Consider the following 20,664-nt stretch of genomic DNA (forward strand, 5'->3'; position numbering starts at 1 on the left):
CAGAGAATTAGTTACCAGTCTAAAGGTAAGCAATTATTAATAAATTCAGGGAATTAGTTACCAGTCTAAAGGTTAGCAATTATTAATAAATTCAGAGAATTAGTTACCAGTCTAAAGGTAAGCAATTATTAATAAATTCAGAGAATTAGTTACCAGTCTAAAGGTAAGCAATTATTAATAAATTCAGAGAATTAGTTACCAGTCTAAAGGTTAGCAATTATTAATAAATTCAGAAAATTAGTTACCAGTCTAAAGGTAAGCAAAGATAGCATTCTTTGATAATACACCAAAAATTACACCTTAATACAAGTATAAAACTACAGAGAATTTCACATAACTGAAAACAAGATTTGTCTTTCAGTAATCAGTTTATAAAAAAAATTAGAAAATCACATACAAACATCCCAAAAATTTATGAATATCACTTATGATATAAAAGGGGGTTTAAAGGTACCAAGCCTTGACAAACAGTAGCAATGGGAAGTGTTCTATTACCTTTACATGCATTTTTATGTTTGTTTTACTTCAAGGAATCAATCAGAGAATTACAAAGTAAGCAAGCTGAAGCTGGACAGAAAGAAGCCACACCAACCATTGAAACTTTTGATTTCAAGGCCAAGTTTGCAGAGACTAAGGCTTATGCAAAGGTTTGTATTCAAATTTGGTATTTTTACTTGTCAAAATATATTTAACATGCATATACACTTACACTAATTTTCATATCTTTTTATGATTGGCTCATATAAATCAATCTATCATTTTGTAGACAACATTTCAAACATTATAATCAGTTGATATGAATCATTATCATACCTGCTATACAGTTACTTTTTTTGTTAACAGTTAAGTTTTTTGTTTTTAAATTTCAGTAATTTCATTTAATTTATACTTCTATATTTATATAAATCAATATAGTATGTTTGTTTGGTGTAATTAAGAAAAAACTTATTAATGTTTATTTTTCTTAATTCTTATTTTATTTACAGAAGAATATGATGGTATTATTTTAACATTTTGATAATAGTTTTATGCTAATACTTTGTTAAATTACGTAATTTTTTAATAAAAAAATTGTTTACAATAATGCTGATGTTTAAGAGTAGGGTGTTTGATTAGATGTAAAAAGTAGTTAAATATATTCTTTCTTCAAACTAGACAAACTTTTAGATTATGTTATGGGTTTTGCTAATTTTCAAAGGCTGTAAGATGACCTATAAGTACTTACCTCTACACCATTTGGTGTCTTGTGGATAGTTGCCTCATTGGTATTTAAAATACCACATCTTCTTATCTTGTATCAACATAATAAGAACAGAATTTAAATCTGTTTTTGATGCTGTGCTGTTTGGACCATCGAAACAAAATATTTCTAAAAAATAACCTTATAATTTTATGTTGAGAATTTGCTAAATACATGATATAGTGAAAATTCATTAGAAATAAGGCAATAAAAAAATTAATTGATATATTTGATCATTTAAATTGGGGCCATTTAATGAGTCTGACAATAATCCCTTACCAAACAACCAGTTGACTGCATATTAATTCACTAAAATGTAGATTTTCAATTCACTGCACAGTGTGATTGTTTGTGTGTGTAATCTTAACCTTTTTATTCACAATATAAATCTATGAAAAAAAGCTTAAAAAAGCTAGTAATATATATTTTAGCTCACTATTTGTTGCTATCTGCATTACTATCTGAACTTTGATTTCACATTAAGAGTGTATTTCAAATGTCATTTTCATCAATAATTAATATGTATATTTTGCCATCAAGGAACATGAAACCATTTCAAAGGTAAAATTGGTATTGAAGGTCCATGCTTTGAAACAATACCTCAATATATGTAGCTGATAGGAAAGCTTTTAAATGGGAAAATTATGCTCCTTTATCCATAGTATCTCCAAATGAATTAGAATATTTCCTTTTACAACTATGACAGTTGCACTATACATTATTTGTACAGAAAATATCATGAATGCATCTTTACATTTCAACAGATTAACTCTGTAATAATCATTCGAATTTCATCTTAAATTTTACAATTTGTAAATTCTTTGTTATTTGGAGAGACAAGAACTTCCCAATGCTTGAGGTTACAGGTTTTCAAAATGAATACAAGTTAAATAAAGTTGTAAATGTGGGAGTACTTTTTGCAAGTAAATATTTACTTTCAAGCAACATTCAAATAAACAGTCTTGTTTAATAATGAATATTACCTTTCAAACCCTCTTTAAAATGTTGATAATGGGATTTTGCATTTGTCCAGTGGTGCATGCATTGGTGTGTATATATTAAGCAAAGAAGATTTCTATATTTCTTTTGATATACATTTTATTTTTTAATTTGTTTCTTTATTGGAAAGTTACAAATAATGCTGAGTTTATATAATTTTCCAAATAAAACATTGATTCAGAAAAGGTTGTACAGATACTTGAACTAAAACATTTTTAGCAGCCATGTAGATATCATTGTATCATTGTATCATTTGCATACTTTTTTTTTTAAATTGATATATTTGATATCTTCAGACGATAGACATGGAGTTGAGGAAGTTAGAGGTAGCCCAAGCCAATAAACATATTGCCATGTTACAGTCATTTATGCCTGAATTCTTTGTCAACAGGGGAGGTAATTCTGTCTACTTTTATTTATTTGTATATGATAAAAAGAATGAGTGGACAGTCACTGAAGGAACACTAAAAATGTATAATTTGTAAAATTTATAGGTTTTAAAATGTATAATTTGTAAAATGTATAATTTGGAAAAATGTATAATTTGGAAAAATGTATAATTTGGAAAAATGTATAATTTATTTCACGATAGGCATAAATTATTCAGTTCTTAATAAATCTGTAGGTTTTTGGTTTTCTTATTACATTTTATAGATAAGAGACTAAAAGTTGTTAAAACTTTGTTTAAACCTTGTAAAATGAAATTTAATTTGGGTATCTAATTTGTTGCTCTTCATTGCTATAATATTATACCATATTCATATTTTCCTGACAGATTCGTTGAATTGAGCATGATTAGAAATCAAATGACCATAGTCAGAAAAAATAAATTAAGTTTAGGAGTCTTTTTGGTACATTGATTGGAAGTAATATATTTGATATTTCCTAATACAGGTGATCATGATGCTGTACTTGTGTTACTTATGATTCCCAGGATCATTGGTAAAGCTGAAATGTTGTCATCACAAGTCAAAGAAAAGGTATAATTATTGTATATTATGTTCTTTCTCATGAAAATAGTATTGGTAAATGTCAAGAAAAATCTAATTTATCTGAAAAAAACTGGAAGCAAGCAATGCATCACAATGTTTTCATTGTCCAGATTATATGTTAGCAGCAAAGATCTATTATGAACGCTGATAGGCAATGACATTGTAAAAGTCCATAAGTTTTAATGGAAATCATAAAGTATTTCAAGTAATTTAAAGTAATTTTTTTTAAACTGACCAATGTTGTTTACAGTAATAAGTTGTTTACTACAAAATGTAGTAGCAGAATTTTGAGGAAAACATAACATTAAAGTTATACAATGAAATTATTCTATTGAAACTATTAGACATTATGGTTGGTTGGTATCCCAGATATTTTCCTGTCTTAAAAAAAAGTACTTTTTTACACGTGTCTTTCCCTTTTTCTCAAGAGCACTTAATTATGGTGTTGTTTAACAGCATTCAAACATTAAATGTGATGGAAAACACTTAAAAATGGTGAAAATCTAGCTTTCTATAGAAAGATAGTGTGCATGTTAATTATACCCCCGCTTTAAAAAAGTGGGGGTTTACTGTTTTACCTCTATCTTTCCGTCCATCCATCTGTCCCATCGTCTGTCCGTCTCATGAAATTTTTGTCACATCTTTCTCGGGAACTACGTCATGAGGATTTTTGAAATATGGTTTAAAGGTTTATTTAAGTCAGCTGTGTTTTCAGATTCATCACTCAACATCTTCCTGTTTACCAAAATAGTTGGGGGGGGGGGGGGGGCTCTCACTTTCACTTGTTGTTACCTCCTTATGTTCTTCTAAGTAGTCTGAGGCACTGATAAAAGCTCTACACAAATGCTTAAGAATGGAATAATCTCAATGACTATAGGTAGAAAATATGGTATCTGATTATGCTTCAAACAATTATTGAGTATCCCATCCAACCTCCAGCCACTAGAAAAAACAACTTGATATCTTGAAATCAAATTGATATGATATTTTAATGTTAATTATATATAGAATGATTAATTTTGTCACAATGGTTACTTTCAGTTTGAATTGACAGAAGGAATTAATAGAGAAACAGTACTGAAAAGTCATAAAGCAGAACAGAGTAGTTTTGGTAACAATGTTATACTCATGCTGAGTACACTACAGGCTATTCTTAGACAGTATGAAAGGTAATCAGTAGTTTGTTTTTTTATGCCCCCGCTGTAGCAGAGGGGGCATTAAGTTTTACCGTTGTCTCTCAGTATGTACGTCCCAAAATTGGTTTCTGGTCTCTAACTTAAGTTTCCCTCCACCAAATGGTATGAAACTTATACACAATACTTATCACAAAACACAAGTCGAGATTGAATTTTGGTTACAAATGGAAATATTGCAGAAATTTTTGTTTCCCTTCTTTAACTTTAGTTTGCGTCAACTAAATGTTATGAAACTATACACAATGCTTATTACTTCAAAACACAGATTGAGTTTGAATTTTGGGGGCCTCACTTTTTCCATTCTAGAGTTAAGCCCCTTTACAAATGGAATTTTTGCTAAAATGTTTGTTTCTGACCTATAACATTAGTTTGCCTCAATCAAATGTTATGAAACTTATACACATTACTCATTACTACAAAACACAGATCAAGTTTGAATTTGGTTGTGTCGCTTTTACCATTCCATAGTTATGCCCTTTACAAATGGAATATTACTGAATTTTTCTGTTCCGTTCTCATGATACTTAAGTTTACCTCAACTTATCTTTATGAAACTGATACACAAGGCTTATTATACCCCACGCAACGAAGTTGCGGAGGGTATAATGTTTTTGACCCGTCCGTCAGTCCATCCGTCAGTCCGTCAGTCCTGTTTCTTGTCATCGCAACTCCTCTCAAACCACACAACAGAATTTCACGAAACCTTTTCAGATAATAAGGACATACTATGTAGTTGTGCATATCGACGGGAAATTGCGATTCAATTTTTTTTCTAGAAGTTACGCCCCTTTGAACTTATTTACTTTAATGTACTACTGCAACAGTTTGTCATCGCAACTCCTCTAAAACAACACAAGAGAATTTCACGAAACCTTTTCAGATAATAGGGACATACTATGTAGTTGTGCATATCGACGGGAAATTGCGATTCAATTTTTTTCTAGGAGTTACGCCCCTTTGAACTTATTTGCTTCAATGTACTTCTGCAACAGTTTGTCATCGCAACTCCTCTGAAAACACACAACAGAATTTCATGAAATTTTTGTAGATAATAAGGACATACTATGTAGATGTGTATATTGACAGGAAATTATTATTCAGTATTTTTTTTTATACAATTTTTTTTTCTTATACTTATTTAATTTCTCCAATGACAATGTGGGGACGTGGGGTATGTGAGCGTGCTCACTAAGGTTCTTTAATTACCACAGAACTCAGATCAAGTACAAATTTGGGTAGTGTCACTTTTACAGTTCTTGAGTTATGTCCCTTTATTACATGATATGCAAGAGGGGGTATCATCTGTGTCCAATGGACACATTCCCTATTTATTTAATTTTGCTTCAAAACAAGGTATATATTTTAAATAAATTTTCATAACCGATTTCTCTTTTTGGCAGAGGTTCAAGCAGTTTATGCATGTAATAGCAAAGCAGTATTTGTTTGTTTTTTCATAAAACTTTTCTTTTACTTTTTAGTGCTCTAAACACTTGTAGTACAGACCTTTTATTGAAGATAGGAACTTTATTACCAGAAATGAATGCCCATGAGAAGTCAATGGATTATTTTGTAGAACTACTGAGGAAAGACACTGTAAGTTATATATTTTACCAAGAAAGAAAAGTACTCTGAAAGATAGTGCAAATTTTAATTTTAGAAAAACTAATCGAAGAATTCAAATGGAGAAAAATATTCAACGAGTGAATTCACGTGTGCGCGTAGCGCATGAGTTAATTATCAGTGCTGTTTGGTCACGAGTTGAATATTTTTCAATATTTGAATTCTTTAATTAGTTATTCTTTTTATTACATTAGCAAATGGCACGTTTATTTCACATGTGAAATTATCAGTTTTTGTTTAACTGGGAAATCAATGTAATTCATTGCAACCAATGTAATAAAAGCATTTACTTGTAAAATGTGTCTGTTCTTTAATTAAAATAGAAAGTATGATACCTAAATTGTGTTTAAATGTCTTATACCAGTACTCTTCATTTTGTCTAGCATTGTTACTTCATTTGTAAGGTGAGTCTATGCTTTTTATTGACGTAAAAAAAATGGATTTTGGGACAAAAAGAATTACTATTCAGCATTGTATAGTATATATATTGTTAATAGAATTGAGAATGGAAATGGGGAATATTTCAAAGTGACATCAACCCAACCAAAGAGCAGACAACAGCCAAAGGCCACCAATGGGTCTTCAAAGCAGTGGTGGTCCTCAGCTGGCCCCTAAATAAAATTGTGTACTAGTTCAGTGAAAATATTGATGTCACACTAAACTCCAAAGCATATAAATGAACTAAAATTAAAAAAACATACAATTTACATTGTTTCTACTTACAGTTAGATGAGACAGTATCTTTAGATCTACTAGAGAAGTCCATTGCATACTTCCAGGTAAATTTAACTTAGTTTCAGTACAAATATAGTACAATAGTGCAATACATAATACTGCTGAAATATCTTTATGTACAAAAATTGAACATATGAGCTCAGTTGGATAGAAATTGACCTTATGCAAATGAATATCAATATTTATCCTGCAATTGGGTGTCCTACTATACAGATACAGCCCTACAGATATCGCTATGCTGTATCACTTTAAAGCTCCGCCCACTGCCGGACTGAGTATTGTTTGAACCTGTGTGACCTCAGAATGTGTATTTCCAGTTGCATTCCAATGACGATGACAATTGTCGATTTCAAAACTTGAATGTGTATGATTGTGTTACAAAATAGACCTTGTCTTTTCAGCATGCATGTTTAGTGAATTTCAAGTCTGAAAGCGTAGGACAACTCGTACACTTCTGTTTCAAATTTGACAATGTTTTGTTATTTGTTTTTACTGTTGAAATAAGTTGTTATGTTAAAATAGATAATTATTCACCTTGAGCGATGTATTATTGTTGACCATTCAAGATTCTTTTTTCGCGAACCTGTCTTCAGCGTAATGTGTGATTTTGATATTACTACGCGGGCCTCAAGGGATTACAAATCGAAAATAAATACTAAATATGTTTGTTTTTGTGTCTTTTAAAACACAAACAATATACAGAATTTATTGCAGGATAAAGATAATAACTGTTTAGTGTCTTTAAATATCAGCTGTATTTGTACTCGGCTCGAAACAGGTGTAGTAGCTCGCTGAAAGCTCGCATACACCTTGTTTCCTAGCCTCGTACAAATACAGCTGATATTTAAAGACACTAAACAGTTATTGTCTATATCTGTTAACATATTCGAGTTGAAAATATTTCTACGGAATGTCTGTAATTGTTTTAAAATTGAGTCGTTATGTATGGGCTTGGCTCATTGTTGAAGGACGTACATTGACATTTAGTTGTTAATGTCTGTGTCATTTTGGTCTTTTGTGGATAGTTGTCTCATTGGCAATCATACCACATCTTCTTTTTTATACTAGTTGAACTGTACAAAGCAGACCAACATGCATTAATATTTGGTATCTGAATGCTCCAAAATCAATTAAAATCATGTACATGAATATGTGCACTTGCATAAGGTTGATGTCTATTCGTCTCAGCTCATATATTGCAGCATAAAAAATATATGGCGATAGAACCAACCATTCAGGGATCGTGTATTTATTTAGTGTTACCTATTTCTTCTAAATTAATCTTAAGGTTGATTGGTAAGGGTTTCATTCAACATTTCAGTATTCCAATTTCTTGGCTATCAAGTTTATAGGAAACCAGCAACTCATTATAATAAAAGGGAACTGACTGTACCAACAATTTCAAATATTTTTTGTATTAAAAGTTTTTACCAATTTATTTTTTGTCAATTTGTCAATTTTCTTCATAAGTTTGATATTTCATATTATATTTATTATATTGATTTCCTTTTTTTAGCAACTGTACACTGTCCATCTGTCTTCAGAGAAAGTTGACTGTACTTCTATGATGGCTGATAAAATCAGAATGACAACAAATGCATGTGACTGTATATCGACTGATATAGCACGACTAAGAGTACTGCTTCAGGTACAGATAAACATAAACTTTGGTTTTTAAAATGTTCCTTTGAATATAAAAACAATATCGAAGAATAATTTGTGGTATACTATATATGTATGTTGTATGAAAATAGTTTGATGATGTTTTATTTATGTTTATTTATGTTTAAAGGTGACTTATGTGCTCATATTAATTTAATAAGGACTTACATATTATCTTTTGATTGCTTCATTCATCTTTTTAACATCTTTTCTTTGAATATTTACAGGCTGGACAGGAACAAACAGAAATATCTATCTTGATGAGAGATTTGGAAACATGTTGTAATGATAGCAGAACTTGTGCAAGAAAGGTTGACATTTTTGTTACATGTTTAAACATTTCCTATTAACTTAATTTACCTTGATATTAACTCACATTTTTATACCCCTGCAGTAGCAGAGGGGTCATCAAGTTTTACCCTTGTCCATCTGTACGTATGTACTTTCGTATGTACATCCCAAAGTTGGTTTCCATTCTCTAACTTTAGTTTGCCTCAACCAAATGCTATGAAACTGATACACAATGCTTATCACCACAAAATACAGATCAAGTTTAAATTTTGGGGGTGTTACTTTAACCTCTAGAGTTATGCCCCTTTACAAATGGAGTGTCGAATTATTCGTTTTTTCTACCTTAAGTTAGCCTCAACCAAATGTTTTGTAATTTATACACAATGCTTATTACCACAAAATACAAATCATGTTTGAATTTTGGGGGTGTCATTTTTATTGTTCAAGAGTTATGCCCCTTTACAAATAGAAAAATTACAAATTTTTGATTTCTGTTCTCTAACTTAAGTTTGCCCCAACCAAATTTTATGAAACATATACACAATACTTATTACCACAAAAATCAGATCAAGTACAAATTTAGGTAGCATCACTTTTACTGTTCTTCAGTTATGTCCATTTATAACTTTACATAATTTGCAAGTGGGGGCATAATCACATTCCCCATTAATTTGATTCATTTATCAAACATTTAACTATCTGTAAAGTTCTACTTTGTATATTGTGTTAAAGTTTGAACTTTTGCATTATTTAATTGAATAGTTCTAGGATTAAAATATGATTGAAAAAATATTTTTCTTTGTAGATAAAGAGAAGATTACCACAAAAGACAGGCCCAGCGACACCTTTAAACTTTGGAAAGGAGGTACAAATTGTTTAGTTTACAGTGCTATTTGGATAAATCAGACTTCGTTTATTGAATTAAAAATGTTCAAGGCTTTCAATAAAGATGTTTTATGTAGAAGGTCCTATAACAACACACTTTAAGGAATCTTCCAGTAATTTATTGAGATTGACATGTTTTGGTGCCTAGGGCACCGTCTTCAGGATAGAAAACAATACTTAAAATCATGCTGATTTACAAAAGGGGGTTGAGAAAATTGATTCTAGTGTTAGTTCTTATTGAAGATTAGATAATTTTACATGAAAAGGAGGAGGAAGAGTTAACTAAAAGATACAGCTTCTCATTTAAGTACATAATAATATACCCAGTATATGATGTTGAGTTGATGAATTTAAGAATTACTGTCTTCATTTAAACCACATTTCACCATATAAATATAGATGCAAAGATAATAACAGATTGAGGTTGTGCAGTTAGGTTCTAAAATAATTCAATATTAGGTACTTCAACAATTTGAATAAAGGAGTACCCGGTAGGTTCAGTAAGACCCCTTTTTGGCCCCAAAATATAGCAGTTTTACAAAATTGTGAATATGTAATCTTTATGCTATTTATTGGAAAGAAGAATGCTTCTGCTACATAAATATGTAAAAAAGAAGATGTGGTATGATTGCTAATGAGACAACTATCCACAAAAGACCAAAATGACACAGACATTAACAACTATAGGTCACCGTAGGGCCTTCAACAATGAGCAAAGCCCATACCGCATAGTCAGCTATAATAGGCCCCGATAAGACATTGTAAAACAATTCAAACGAGAAAACTAAAGGCCTTATTTATGTAAAAAAATGAACGAAAAACAAATATGTAACACATAAACAAACGACAACCACTGAATTACAGGGGCTGTTTGTGATAAAACAATGCACATATATCGGGTACTAGCATCATTAAGTCATGCTAAATTACCGAAATCTTCATAATTTTAGCATTTTAGTTAAATTTTAGACGGTTTCCATCTTAAATGAAAGTGGCCGCATTCGTGTTCATTCATAATATTGAAATGTAAGTTGTATTTTATGTCAATACATAACATATATAAAGGTTGAGGATGAACACGGATGTGGCCACTTTTATTTTTGACAAAAAACATCTGAAAAGTGACGTTTTTTGGCATATGTGATAGATTTATCATATTAAAGCTTGAATCGGAGCGTTTTTAATGAGTAAATCAGTTGATATCTTTCACATAAATTAATCGAGTCAATTGTTATAGACACTTAAGTGTTTAAAAAGTGTCCAAAATCTTTTGTTAGAAGAACCTGAAATTTGAGGCCAAAAAACTCCTTTCAAATCTATTTCAACTTGGTATCTGTATTGTATATTATGATATTTACAGAAATTTTTAATACCTTTGATTATAATATTTCAGATACAAACTTTATTGTCTGAAGCAGGAAAGAATATCACCCATGTAGTAAGATCATTACAGTATACAGCTGCAGGGGCCATGCAACAAGCTGCTTTACTGACAGGTAAAATATGCTTGTAATTAATCCTCAGTATAATACAAACATAACCAGGATAACATAGTATGCATTGGTCTATCTTTAGTTCAATAAATATATAAACAGAACTACATATAGTACTCATGGTCTTTTTGTTGTTTGTGATCATTTACAAAATCAACAACAAATTCAAGGAGAAAAGGTTTTTAGATCTTTTTCAGTGAAATATCCAGCATGATCAGAATTTTGTTACAATTAATCATAACTGCATACAATATTCTATACTGTAGTGGCTAGCTCCTATGATATTGAGTGGTAGGCATTTATCATAAATTAAAAGTTCTATGAATTTATCATTTATAACAGCCATTGATTCTAAAGTTTTGCAATTCATAGGATTGATTAAGTTTCAATATAAAAATGACACTTGTATCATATCAGATTATGTTATGAATACATATAAAAAATGTGTTTGAAAAAATCATGAAAAATGCATATTTTCATAAAAAGTTTTTATATAACAGACCAGAATTTTATTTGCCTTTGTACATTTTTGTTGCTATAATGTGTGAACCCTGCTTTCTACCAGGTGGAAGAATGGACATAGAGAACATCAAAAAGGGTAAAGGAATGATATATTGCTGCTGAATGCTCCTCTTAAAACATGTGAAAATTAAATAGTATCTTTTGTTCACTTTATTTTTAATTTAAAACAGACTGGAAAAGTTCAAGATATATAAAAAAGAAGATGTGGTATGAATGCCAATGAGACAACTGTCCACAAGAGACCAAAATTTGACGCATTTCTTTATTATGTTACTTGTAGATTTTTTGTTAAATTATGTGTATTAAAAGCAGTAATAAGTATAAACATACATTTGGCAATTTATAATTGCATCAGTAAATTCTGAAATAGTAGATTTCTGTTATGAAAATAGTCGAAGTTCTTTTGATTTAAAGAAACTTTACAATAAATGACAGTAAAAAGCATGAATTATCCTCTTTTCCAACTGCATGGGTAACAAATTGACAAATTTTAATAACTCCATTTGAATTTTACATTTCTGGTTTTCTTTTCAACCACTAACCTTCTATACTTCAAGAAATTATCTAATTTCTCACAATTGAAGAGAATGAAGATAGCATTCAGTGGCAATGTTTCCTTTTCATTTATGTATGAATCATGTGGGTTTGATTATTTTTTGGCATGGCTTGTCCTTGCTTATGGCTTTAATTTTATTTTTTCAGACATATACTTGCAGTCAGATTACCTTCATATTTTTTTTATATCATTTATATCTCATCTGCATATATTTTATGAACCATCTTGCATCATTTCATGTTGTGTAAAAATATACAATAGAAACCAATAATCAAACCATAATATAAGTTAGAAATAGTTCAAAATGTTCAGTTTTTGTTATACTAGTTAAAACTTATGATGTTAGATTTTGTTTACTTTTAGGTTTGCAAATTAGATATTTCTGAATCATAGGATTGCTCTGTTGATGTCATATGATATTAAAGAAATAAACGTTATTTTGAAGGAGATTATTTAAAATGTTAAATCAAACAAAACTCATTCACAAACAGAATAAAGTCAAGTTAAGTTTTTTAGTGAATGACTGATTATACACATGAATAAACCCTATGAAATTAACATTTGATACTGATGACTTCAATATGATATGGAGACATCATGAAACTGGCTAATACATGTATACAAACATTATGGTTGCCATGACCTCAACAATGAAATAAGAATTAACATACATGTATAACAGTGGAATTATTGTACAATTTGATAGACCTATTTCATATTTATGTGACTATGTTTACATGTGTGTCGAGTCTCGAGCTGTATGAAACTTGATTGTTTCTTATTACTTCATGATAATTATTTAACAAGGACAAATAATGATGGAAAATTTTTGTTATGGAGGACTAATAATGTTTGAGATAAATCAACATGCAAATTAAAATTTTTGAACAAACACCCACATTTTACTAACTTTCGAGTACCATAAAACTATATACTTTAAAATAATCATTTAAACAGTATATATTCATGAATGTATTTTGTTTAATGTACATTAAATACCCAATTATCTGCTTGTATTAGATACAGTAGCATTATCATGGAGGCTCAATTGGCTTAAACCACCGGGTAATTTGTGGTGCTTTTAAATAGAATTGGATATTTGAATAATCATTGAGCAGCTTACTGTATTAATAATGAGCAATTAACTGTTGACACAGCTAGAAAAGTAATGGCACTTTTAGCTGAAATATTCTAGAGGGTTAATATAAGCTACTGGAATCACCTAGAGTAATGTTATCATCGATAATCGATTGTAAGAAAGCTACAGTATTTGTCTTTTATCCATAGACATGTAAATTTGTTGTCCTATACTCAAAATCTCAATATTTTTGCTATGAAAACTTTTCCCCGTCTTAAATGCATTTTAAATGCAGTAAAACTGAGAAAAATAAACTTGGCAAGGCAACTATTTAAATGCTAGTTTTATGTTGAATCAGTGTTAGGCATAAAAGCCACATGATTGTTACAACCGCCTTGGAGCCTAGTTGTATTTGAAAATGTTTATCAATATCGGTACTTTAAATTTCCTTGTGTTACCTAAATTGTATACCAGAGAAATATTTCTATGGAACGACTGATAAGCTGTGATAAATTTCACTAAACAGGCATATTGTTCTAACTGTTTTGCCTATTTGGTAGGCTGAATTTTAAATTCTTTACAGTGAATTTAATATGATAGTGACAATTAGTAAGATAACATTTTAATATAGAATGGAATGTTTTCTTTTTATGTAACTAATACTGGCATGAATTTTGAAATGAGTGGTGTGATACTTAAACTTTCTTTACTTTCTGTACATGTATGTGTAGAAGTTAATTTATCAAAAAGATAAGAAGTGTAGAGTTATTAAAAGTTTCATATTTTAAACAATAATGTAAACTGGTAATACATCCCTATTTTATGGAATATACTGATAAAAAAGAGGCAAGATAGATGGTAACATATGTTTCTCCTTTCTAACAAAGCTATATAAGAAATAAAAACATTTAAAGAAAATAATCACAAAGACAAACTGAATACGCACTATCTATATTCTCAACTTTGAAAAATTTTGTATTTATGTCATCTACCATGAATGAATGTTTTCAAATTAAATGGACGGAAGATAAGTTCTTTTTCCAGGATATAGTTACCAAAAAAATGTGCAAACATCTCTTTAAACAGACATTTTAAATTATTTATTCAATAAACCACTTGCTAGAATATGATTTTAATTCATGTTTTGAAAACTGTCCCCTGCATCATGAAATCACAGATTAAAAATTCTAAGGATATAAGCAGTTTTTGTTGAAAGCTGATACATTGTTTGAAAAATCACATTTTTTGTTCCTTGTATATGTGTGTTTATTTGAAATTAGTATTATAACAGACTGATTTTTCCTAAGTTAAAAACCTTATGAATTTTGAATCATTTGAGAAGCTTTGACATAAAATGGTACAATGTACATCTTTGAATTATATTTCCAATTATATAAATTATTTGCAGATACTGAAGGATTGCTCCCTAAAAAGATAGAAGAGATAGCTTACCAAGCTACAGACAAAGTGTATGGTAAAGAAGATAACGGACCCTATGATACTTTAAGGTATATTATATAATTTAAAAGTACTCAATTGAATGACCCTCTAACTGGTAAAATTATGCAAGATTAGTAGAATTTCAATATTTTGCTTCATATCCCTATCTTATATTTTATGTAAGGCCAGGTTTTATTTTAATTTGTTGGTTTACGGATTTTACCCATGAAAAAGTTGGGTCAATCGATCAGAAAAAAAAAGAAAAAAATATCTCTCAGGAAACTTGGTGATTAATTATCTTCAAACACAAAAACTGATAAAGAAAAAAATGTAAAAACGTCGTACGAAAATAAGTTTCAACACACATGTCAAAAACTTTTTAGACTCGTCCACTGGAAAAAAATGAGGATATTGGGTTCATCAGTTGTCATGCATTCCAGTTTTTATACGACCGCAAAAATTGAAAATTTTTTGGTCGTATATTGGTATCACGTTGGCGTCGTCGGCATCCAAAGACTTTTGGTTCTGCACTATAACTTTAGTATAAGAAAATAGAAATCTATGAAATTTAAACACAACGTTTATGACCAGAAAAGGAAGGTAGGGATTGATTTTGGGAGTTTTAGTCCCAACAGTTTAAGAATAAGGGGCCCAAAGGGTCCAAAATTAAACTTTGTTTGAATTCATCAAAAATTGAATAATTGGGGTTCTTTGCTATGCCGAATCTAACTGTGTATGTAGATTCTTAATTTTTGGTCCCATTTTCAAATTGGTCTACATTAAGGTCCAAAGGGTCCAAAATTAAACTAAGTTTGATTTTAACAAAAACTTAATTTTTGGGGTTCTTTGATATGCTGAATCTAAACATGTACTTAGATTTTTTATTATTGGCCCAGTTTTCAAGTTGGTCCAAATTGGGGTCCAAAATTAAACTTTGTTTGATTTCAACAAAAATTGAATTTTTGGGTTTTTTTGATATGCTGTATCTAAACATGAACTTATATTTTTTATTATGGGCCCAGTTTTCAAGTTTGTCCAAATCGTGGTCCAAAATTAAACTTTGTTTGATATCAACAAAAATTTAATCCTTGGGGTTCTTTGATATGCTGAATAAACCTGTATTTAGATTTTTGATGATAGGCCCAGTTTTCAAGTTGGTCCAAAATTAAACTTTGTTTGATTTCAACAAAAATTGTATATGTATGTATTTAGATTTTTGATGTTTGGGCCCGGTGTCATATGGTATTTTGAACCCCCTAAAAAGTGAACATGGGGTCAAATTACCATGCAGTAAAATGACCCGGGGGTCATTAAACCTCATGGTATTTTGACCCCTGGGTCATTTTTCACATATGGTATTTTGAACCCCCCTGTTTTTGATAAATAGTATTGCATATAATCTAATTTACAATTTATTGGCTACTATTTTTTTTTTATTCGTGGTTTTAATTAGGGGGTTCAATATGCCGCAGGGGGTCAAAATACCATGGCTAAGCAAAATTTTCAAAATATCTTTTCCAGCATGTTTAATACATACAAACCACTTATTGGAGTAATATAACTATGTCAAGGAGTTAGAATAGCTTGAATTTTTGAAATTCAAGGTCTATAGTAGGGGTTCAATATACCGCAGGGGGGTCAAAATACCATGGCTAAGTAAAATTTTCAGAATATCTTTTCCAGTATATTAAATACATACAAACTACTTATTGGAGTATTATAACTATGTTAAGGAGTTAGAATAGCTTGAATTTTTAAAATTCAAGGTCTATAGTAGGGGGTTCAATATACCGCAGGGGGGTCAAAATACCATGGCTAAGTAAAATTTTCAAAATATCTTTTCCAGTATATTAAATACATACAAACTACTTATTGGAGTAATATAACTATGTTAAGGATTTAGAATAGCTTGAATTTTTGAAATTCAAGGTCTATAGTAGGGGGTTCAATATACTGCAGAGGGGTCAATATACCATGGCTAAGTAAAATTTTCAAAATATCTTTTCCAGTATATTAAATACATACAAACTACTTATTGGTGAATTCTAACTACATAAAAGAGTTAGAATTGCCAGATTTTTGGAAATTCAAGGTCTTTAGTAGGGGGTTCAATATACCGCAGGGGGGTCAAAATACCATGGCAAAGTAAAATTTTCAAAATATTTTTTCCATCATGTTAAATACATGCAAACTACTTATTGGAGTATTATTACTATGTTAAGGAGTTATAATAGCTTGAATTTTTGAAATTCAAGGTCTATAGTAGGGGGTTCAATATACCACAGGGGGTCAATTTACCATGGGGGTTCAATTTTCCATACAGGGGGGTTCAATTTACCATAGCGGTATTTTGACCCCAGGGTCAATTTACCATGGGGTTCAAAATACCATATGACACCGGTTATCAGATTGGTCCATATTGAGGACTAAAGGGTCCAAAATTGAACTTTTATTTGATTTCATCAAAAATTGAATTCTTGGGGTTCTTTGATATGCTGAATCTAACCATGTATTTAGATTTTGGATATTGGACCATAATAGGTAATGTCCAATTTAAAATTTAAAGTTTAAGTTCTTAGACCACATTCATTATGTGTCAGAAACCTGTGTCAACTATTTAATCACAATCCAAATTCAGAGCTGTATCAAGCTTGAATGTTGTGTCCATACTTGCCCAATGTTCAGGGTTCGAACTCTGCGATTGTATAAAGCTGCGCCCTGCGGAGCAGCTGGTTGACCTTAATCTCATCCTTACCTCATTTCATGGATTAGTGAACTAGGTCAAATCCATGTCTCAGATACTATAAGCAATTATAGGTCAACCACAATTGGTGTAACTCCTACTGGCAGGTGTCATCTGATCTAGATCTCATTTATATGGTTCAGTATTTAAAATTAAGCTTTTGAGTTTTGGTCTTTTTTCTAATATTGTATGCAATAGATCACCTATAATTGGTGTATGGAAATATTTTTGATGTATCTGTCATTCTGGAAGGTTTTATTTGGCCTTTAATACCTCATTTTTACAATTCATTTATCAATGTAATTTTTGTTGTGTTTCAGTCTGTTTTCCTAAAACTGTAAGCAATAGGTCAACTATATTTGATGTATTGAATGATTGTAAAGTGTACAATGTATATGACTGTCTAGCAGTTATCATCTGACAGGAATCTAATTTTTATGGTTCATTGGTCAATGTTATGTTTTTTCTATTTACGTTTGTTTCTTAGAAACTATATGCAAAAGGTCAACTATAATTAAAGCATTGAAAGATTGTACTTACGGTGTACATGTCTGTCTGACAGGGTTCATCTGACCTTGACCTCATTGTTCATTGGTTTACACAAAATTTTCATGTTTTGGTATGTTTCTTGGTAACTATAAGCAATAGGTCAACTATATTTGGTGTACGTAATGATTGTAAGGTATCATATATTTCTGGCTTGGTTTATTTGACCTTGACCACATTTTTTAGGGCCCCGCCTTTAGGCGGGTCGCCCTATAGTGATCAGTCTGTCCGTCCGTAACACTTTAACTTTGTGTCCGCTCCATATCTAGAGAACCATTATGATTTCATACTTTATACTTTACATGTTTATTAACCACCACCAGAGGGCGTGTCATGATGTATGTACAACTTCCTAGGTCAAAGGTCAAGGTAAAAAAACTTTGGTTTCAGTTGACAACCCTGTGTCCTGTGGTGAAGATCGTGTCCGCTCTATATCTTGAGAACCTTTATGATTTCAAAGTTTATACTTGACATGTATATGAACCAACACCAGAGGGTGTGTCATAATTTATGAACGACTGCCTAGGGCAAAGTTCAAGGTCAAAAACTTTGGTTTCAGTTGACAACCCCATGTCCTATGGTAAAGATTGTGTCCGCTCTATATCTTGAGAACTGTTATCATTTTAAAGTTTATACCTGAAATGTATATAAACCAATATCAGAGGGTATGTCATAATTTATGTACAACTTCCTAGGTCAAAGGTCAAGGTCAAAAACTTTGGTTTCAGTTGACAACCCCATGTCCTATTGTAAAGATCGTGTCCGCTCTATATCTTGAGAACCATTATCATTTCAAAGTTTATACTTGACATGTATATAAACCAACACCAAAGGGTATGTCATAATTTATGTGCAACTTCCTAGGTCAAAGGTCAAGGTCAAAAACTTTGGTTTCAGTTGACAACCCCATGTCCTATGGTAAAGATCGTGTCCGCTCTATATCTTGAGAACCGTTATCATTTCAAAGTTTATACTTGACATGTATATAAACCAACACCAAAGGGTATGTCATAATTTATGTGCAACTTCCTAGGTCAAAGGTTAAGGTCAAAAACTTTGGTTTCAGTTGACAACCCCATGTCCTATGGTAAAGATCGTGTCCGCTCTATATCTTGAGAACTGTTATCATTTCAAAGTTTATACTTGACATGTTTATAAACCAACACCAAAGGGTGTGTCATAATTTATTTACATCTTCCTAGGTCAAAGGTCAAGGTCAAAAACTTTGATTTCAGTTGACAAACCCATGTCCTATGGTAAAGATACAATTTTTTATTCACAGCGGGGCCCACAGAGATGGCTCCCATCTCAATGATATCTAGTTTATCATGTTTAGTTTATGAGAAGCTCATAGTTAAATTTTATATTTAGGACTATCAGATTAAAATAAATGGTCAATAAAGCAGGCGAGACATTTCAATTTTGTGCATTCTGCTCTTAATTGTATTGATGCATATTTTTCATGTCTGGGCCTTTATAGCGGACAGATTGGTTTTTCTCATTCTTAAAGGTTGTACTGGTTGCCCATAATTGCTTGCATCCACTTCATTTGAACTTTGATTGATAGTTGTCTCATTGACAATCATACTGCATCTTCTTATTTTTATAGGTCTCAGTCTAATATAGAGACAATTATTACAAAAAAATGGCTAAATATCAGAAATCTCAAAACATGTACTGAATTGTACAACAGCACCTAATATGCTTGTATGGGAGGTCATATAGCGACAGTGTTGTACTGTCACAACTGGAGATTTGAACATTTCCAGCTGGAGTTTGAACCTATTACTTGAGATTTTTATATCAATATTTTTATCAACATTTTTTCATTGTTTTTCATTGCTCATGTTAACGATTTATATTTTTGGCAAATCAGGTAAATTGGCATGATAGTTAAACTACACATTCCCAATTTTTGTAAGATTACAGCATTACCATTAATGTACTAGTATTTCCTTAACAAGATAAAATTTATGTGATGCAGAATATTTACATTTGTCAAATTAAAATCATAATTTTCCATAGCTTTAAACTTTTTAAACCTTATTATTCTTTTGAACTTAAAAATCAAATCATTTAATAAATAAAGGCAACAGAAGTATACCGCTGTTCAAAACTCATAAATCCATGGACAAAAAAACAAAATCGGGGTAACAAACTAAAACTGAGGGAAACGCATTAAATATAAGAGGAGAACCACGACACAACATTAAAATGTAACACACACAGAAACGGACTAAGCATTAGACAAAATCCTATGAGAATAACAAATATAACATTAAAACCAAATACATGAATTTGGGATAGATAAGTACCGTGACACGTCTTATAGTAATGTGAATTCACACTCAAAAATAAGAGAAAACAACGACAAAACTGAAACACAACGTTAAAATGTAACACACACAGAAACGAATTATAATATAACAATGGCCATATTCCTGACTTGGTACAGGATATAAAAAACATACTAAAAACATACCATTATCATCAAAATCCATTGAACAAAGTGATGCTGTTTTACTGTGTAGTTTTGACTGCAATTTGATCCCCATGTATTGACAGTGAATTTTTATTAAACTGATTGTCCTTTCCATATATTTTTTAAGAGTTTATATAACCTCTCCATCTAAGTAATATTATCTTTTTATTTTTTAATGGCACTG

The 20,664-nt window shown here is 30.7% G+C and overlaps 1 protein-coding gene across 4 annotated transcripts in view; it reads left to right on the top strand.

The window, feature by feature from the left end:
- Positions 1-20,664, top strand: part of LOC143072913 (dynactin subunit 1-like) — a 57,773-nt gene that overhangs the window by 17,839 nt on the left and 19,270 nt on the right. For 3 of the 4 annotated variants that reach the window (XM_076248080.1, XM_076248083.1, XM_076248081.1), the window contains 12 exons: positions 531-647; positions 2,536-2,635; positions 3,134-3,219; positions 4,273-4,400; positions 5,906-6,020; positions 6,773-6,826; positions 8,299-8,430; positions 8,672-8,755; positions 9,541-9,600; positions 11,014-11,116; positions 11,679-11,711; positions 14,678-14,777. In XM_076248080.1, coding sequence (XP_076104195.1) covers positions 531-647; positions 2,536-2,635; positions 3,134-3,219; positions 4,273-4,400; positions 5,906-6,020; positions 6,773-6,826; positions 8,299-8,430; positions 8,672-8,755; positions 9,541-9,600; positions 11,014-11,116; positions 11,679-11,711; positions 14,678-14,777 — 1,112 coding nt within the window. The remainder of the gene's footprint in view (positions 1-530; positions 648-2,535; positions 2,636-3,133; positions 3,220-4,272; positions 4,401-5,905; positions 6,021-6,772; positions 6,827-8,298; positions 8,431-8,671; positions 8,756-9,540; positions 9,601-11,013; positions 11,117-11,678; positions 11,712-14,677; positions 14,778-20,664) is intronic. The other variant, XM_076248082.1, reaches the window with a different exon arrangement.

The sequence above is a fragment of the Mytilus galloprovincialis genome, chromosome 4, assembly GCF_965363235.1.
Source record: "Mytilus galloprovincialis chromosome 4, xbMytGall1.hap1.1, whole genome shotgun sequence".
Taxonomy (NCBI): Eukaryota; Metazoa; Mollusca; class Bivalvia; order Mytilida; family Mytilidae; genus Mytilus; species Mytilus galloprovincialis.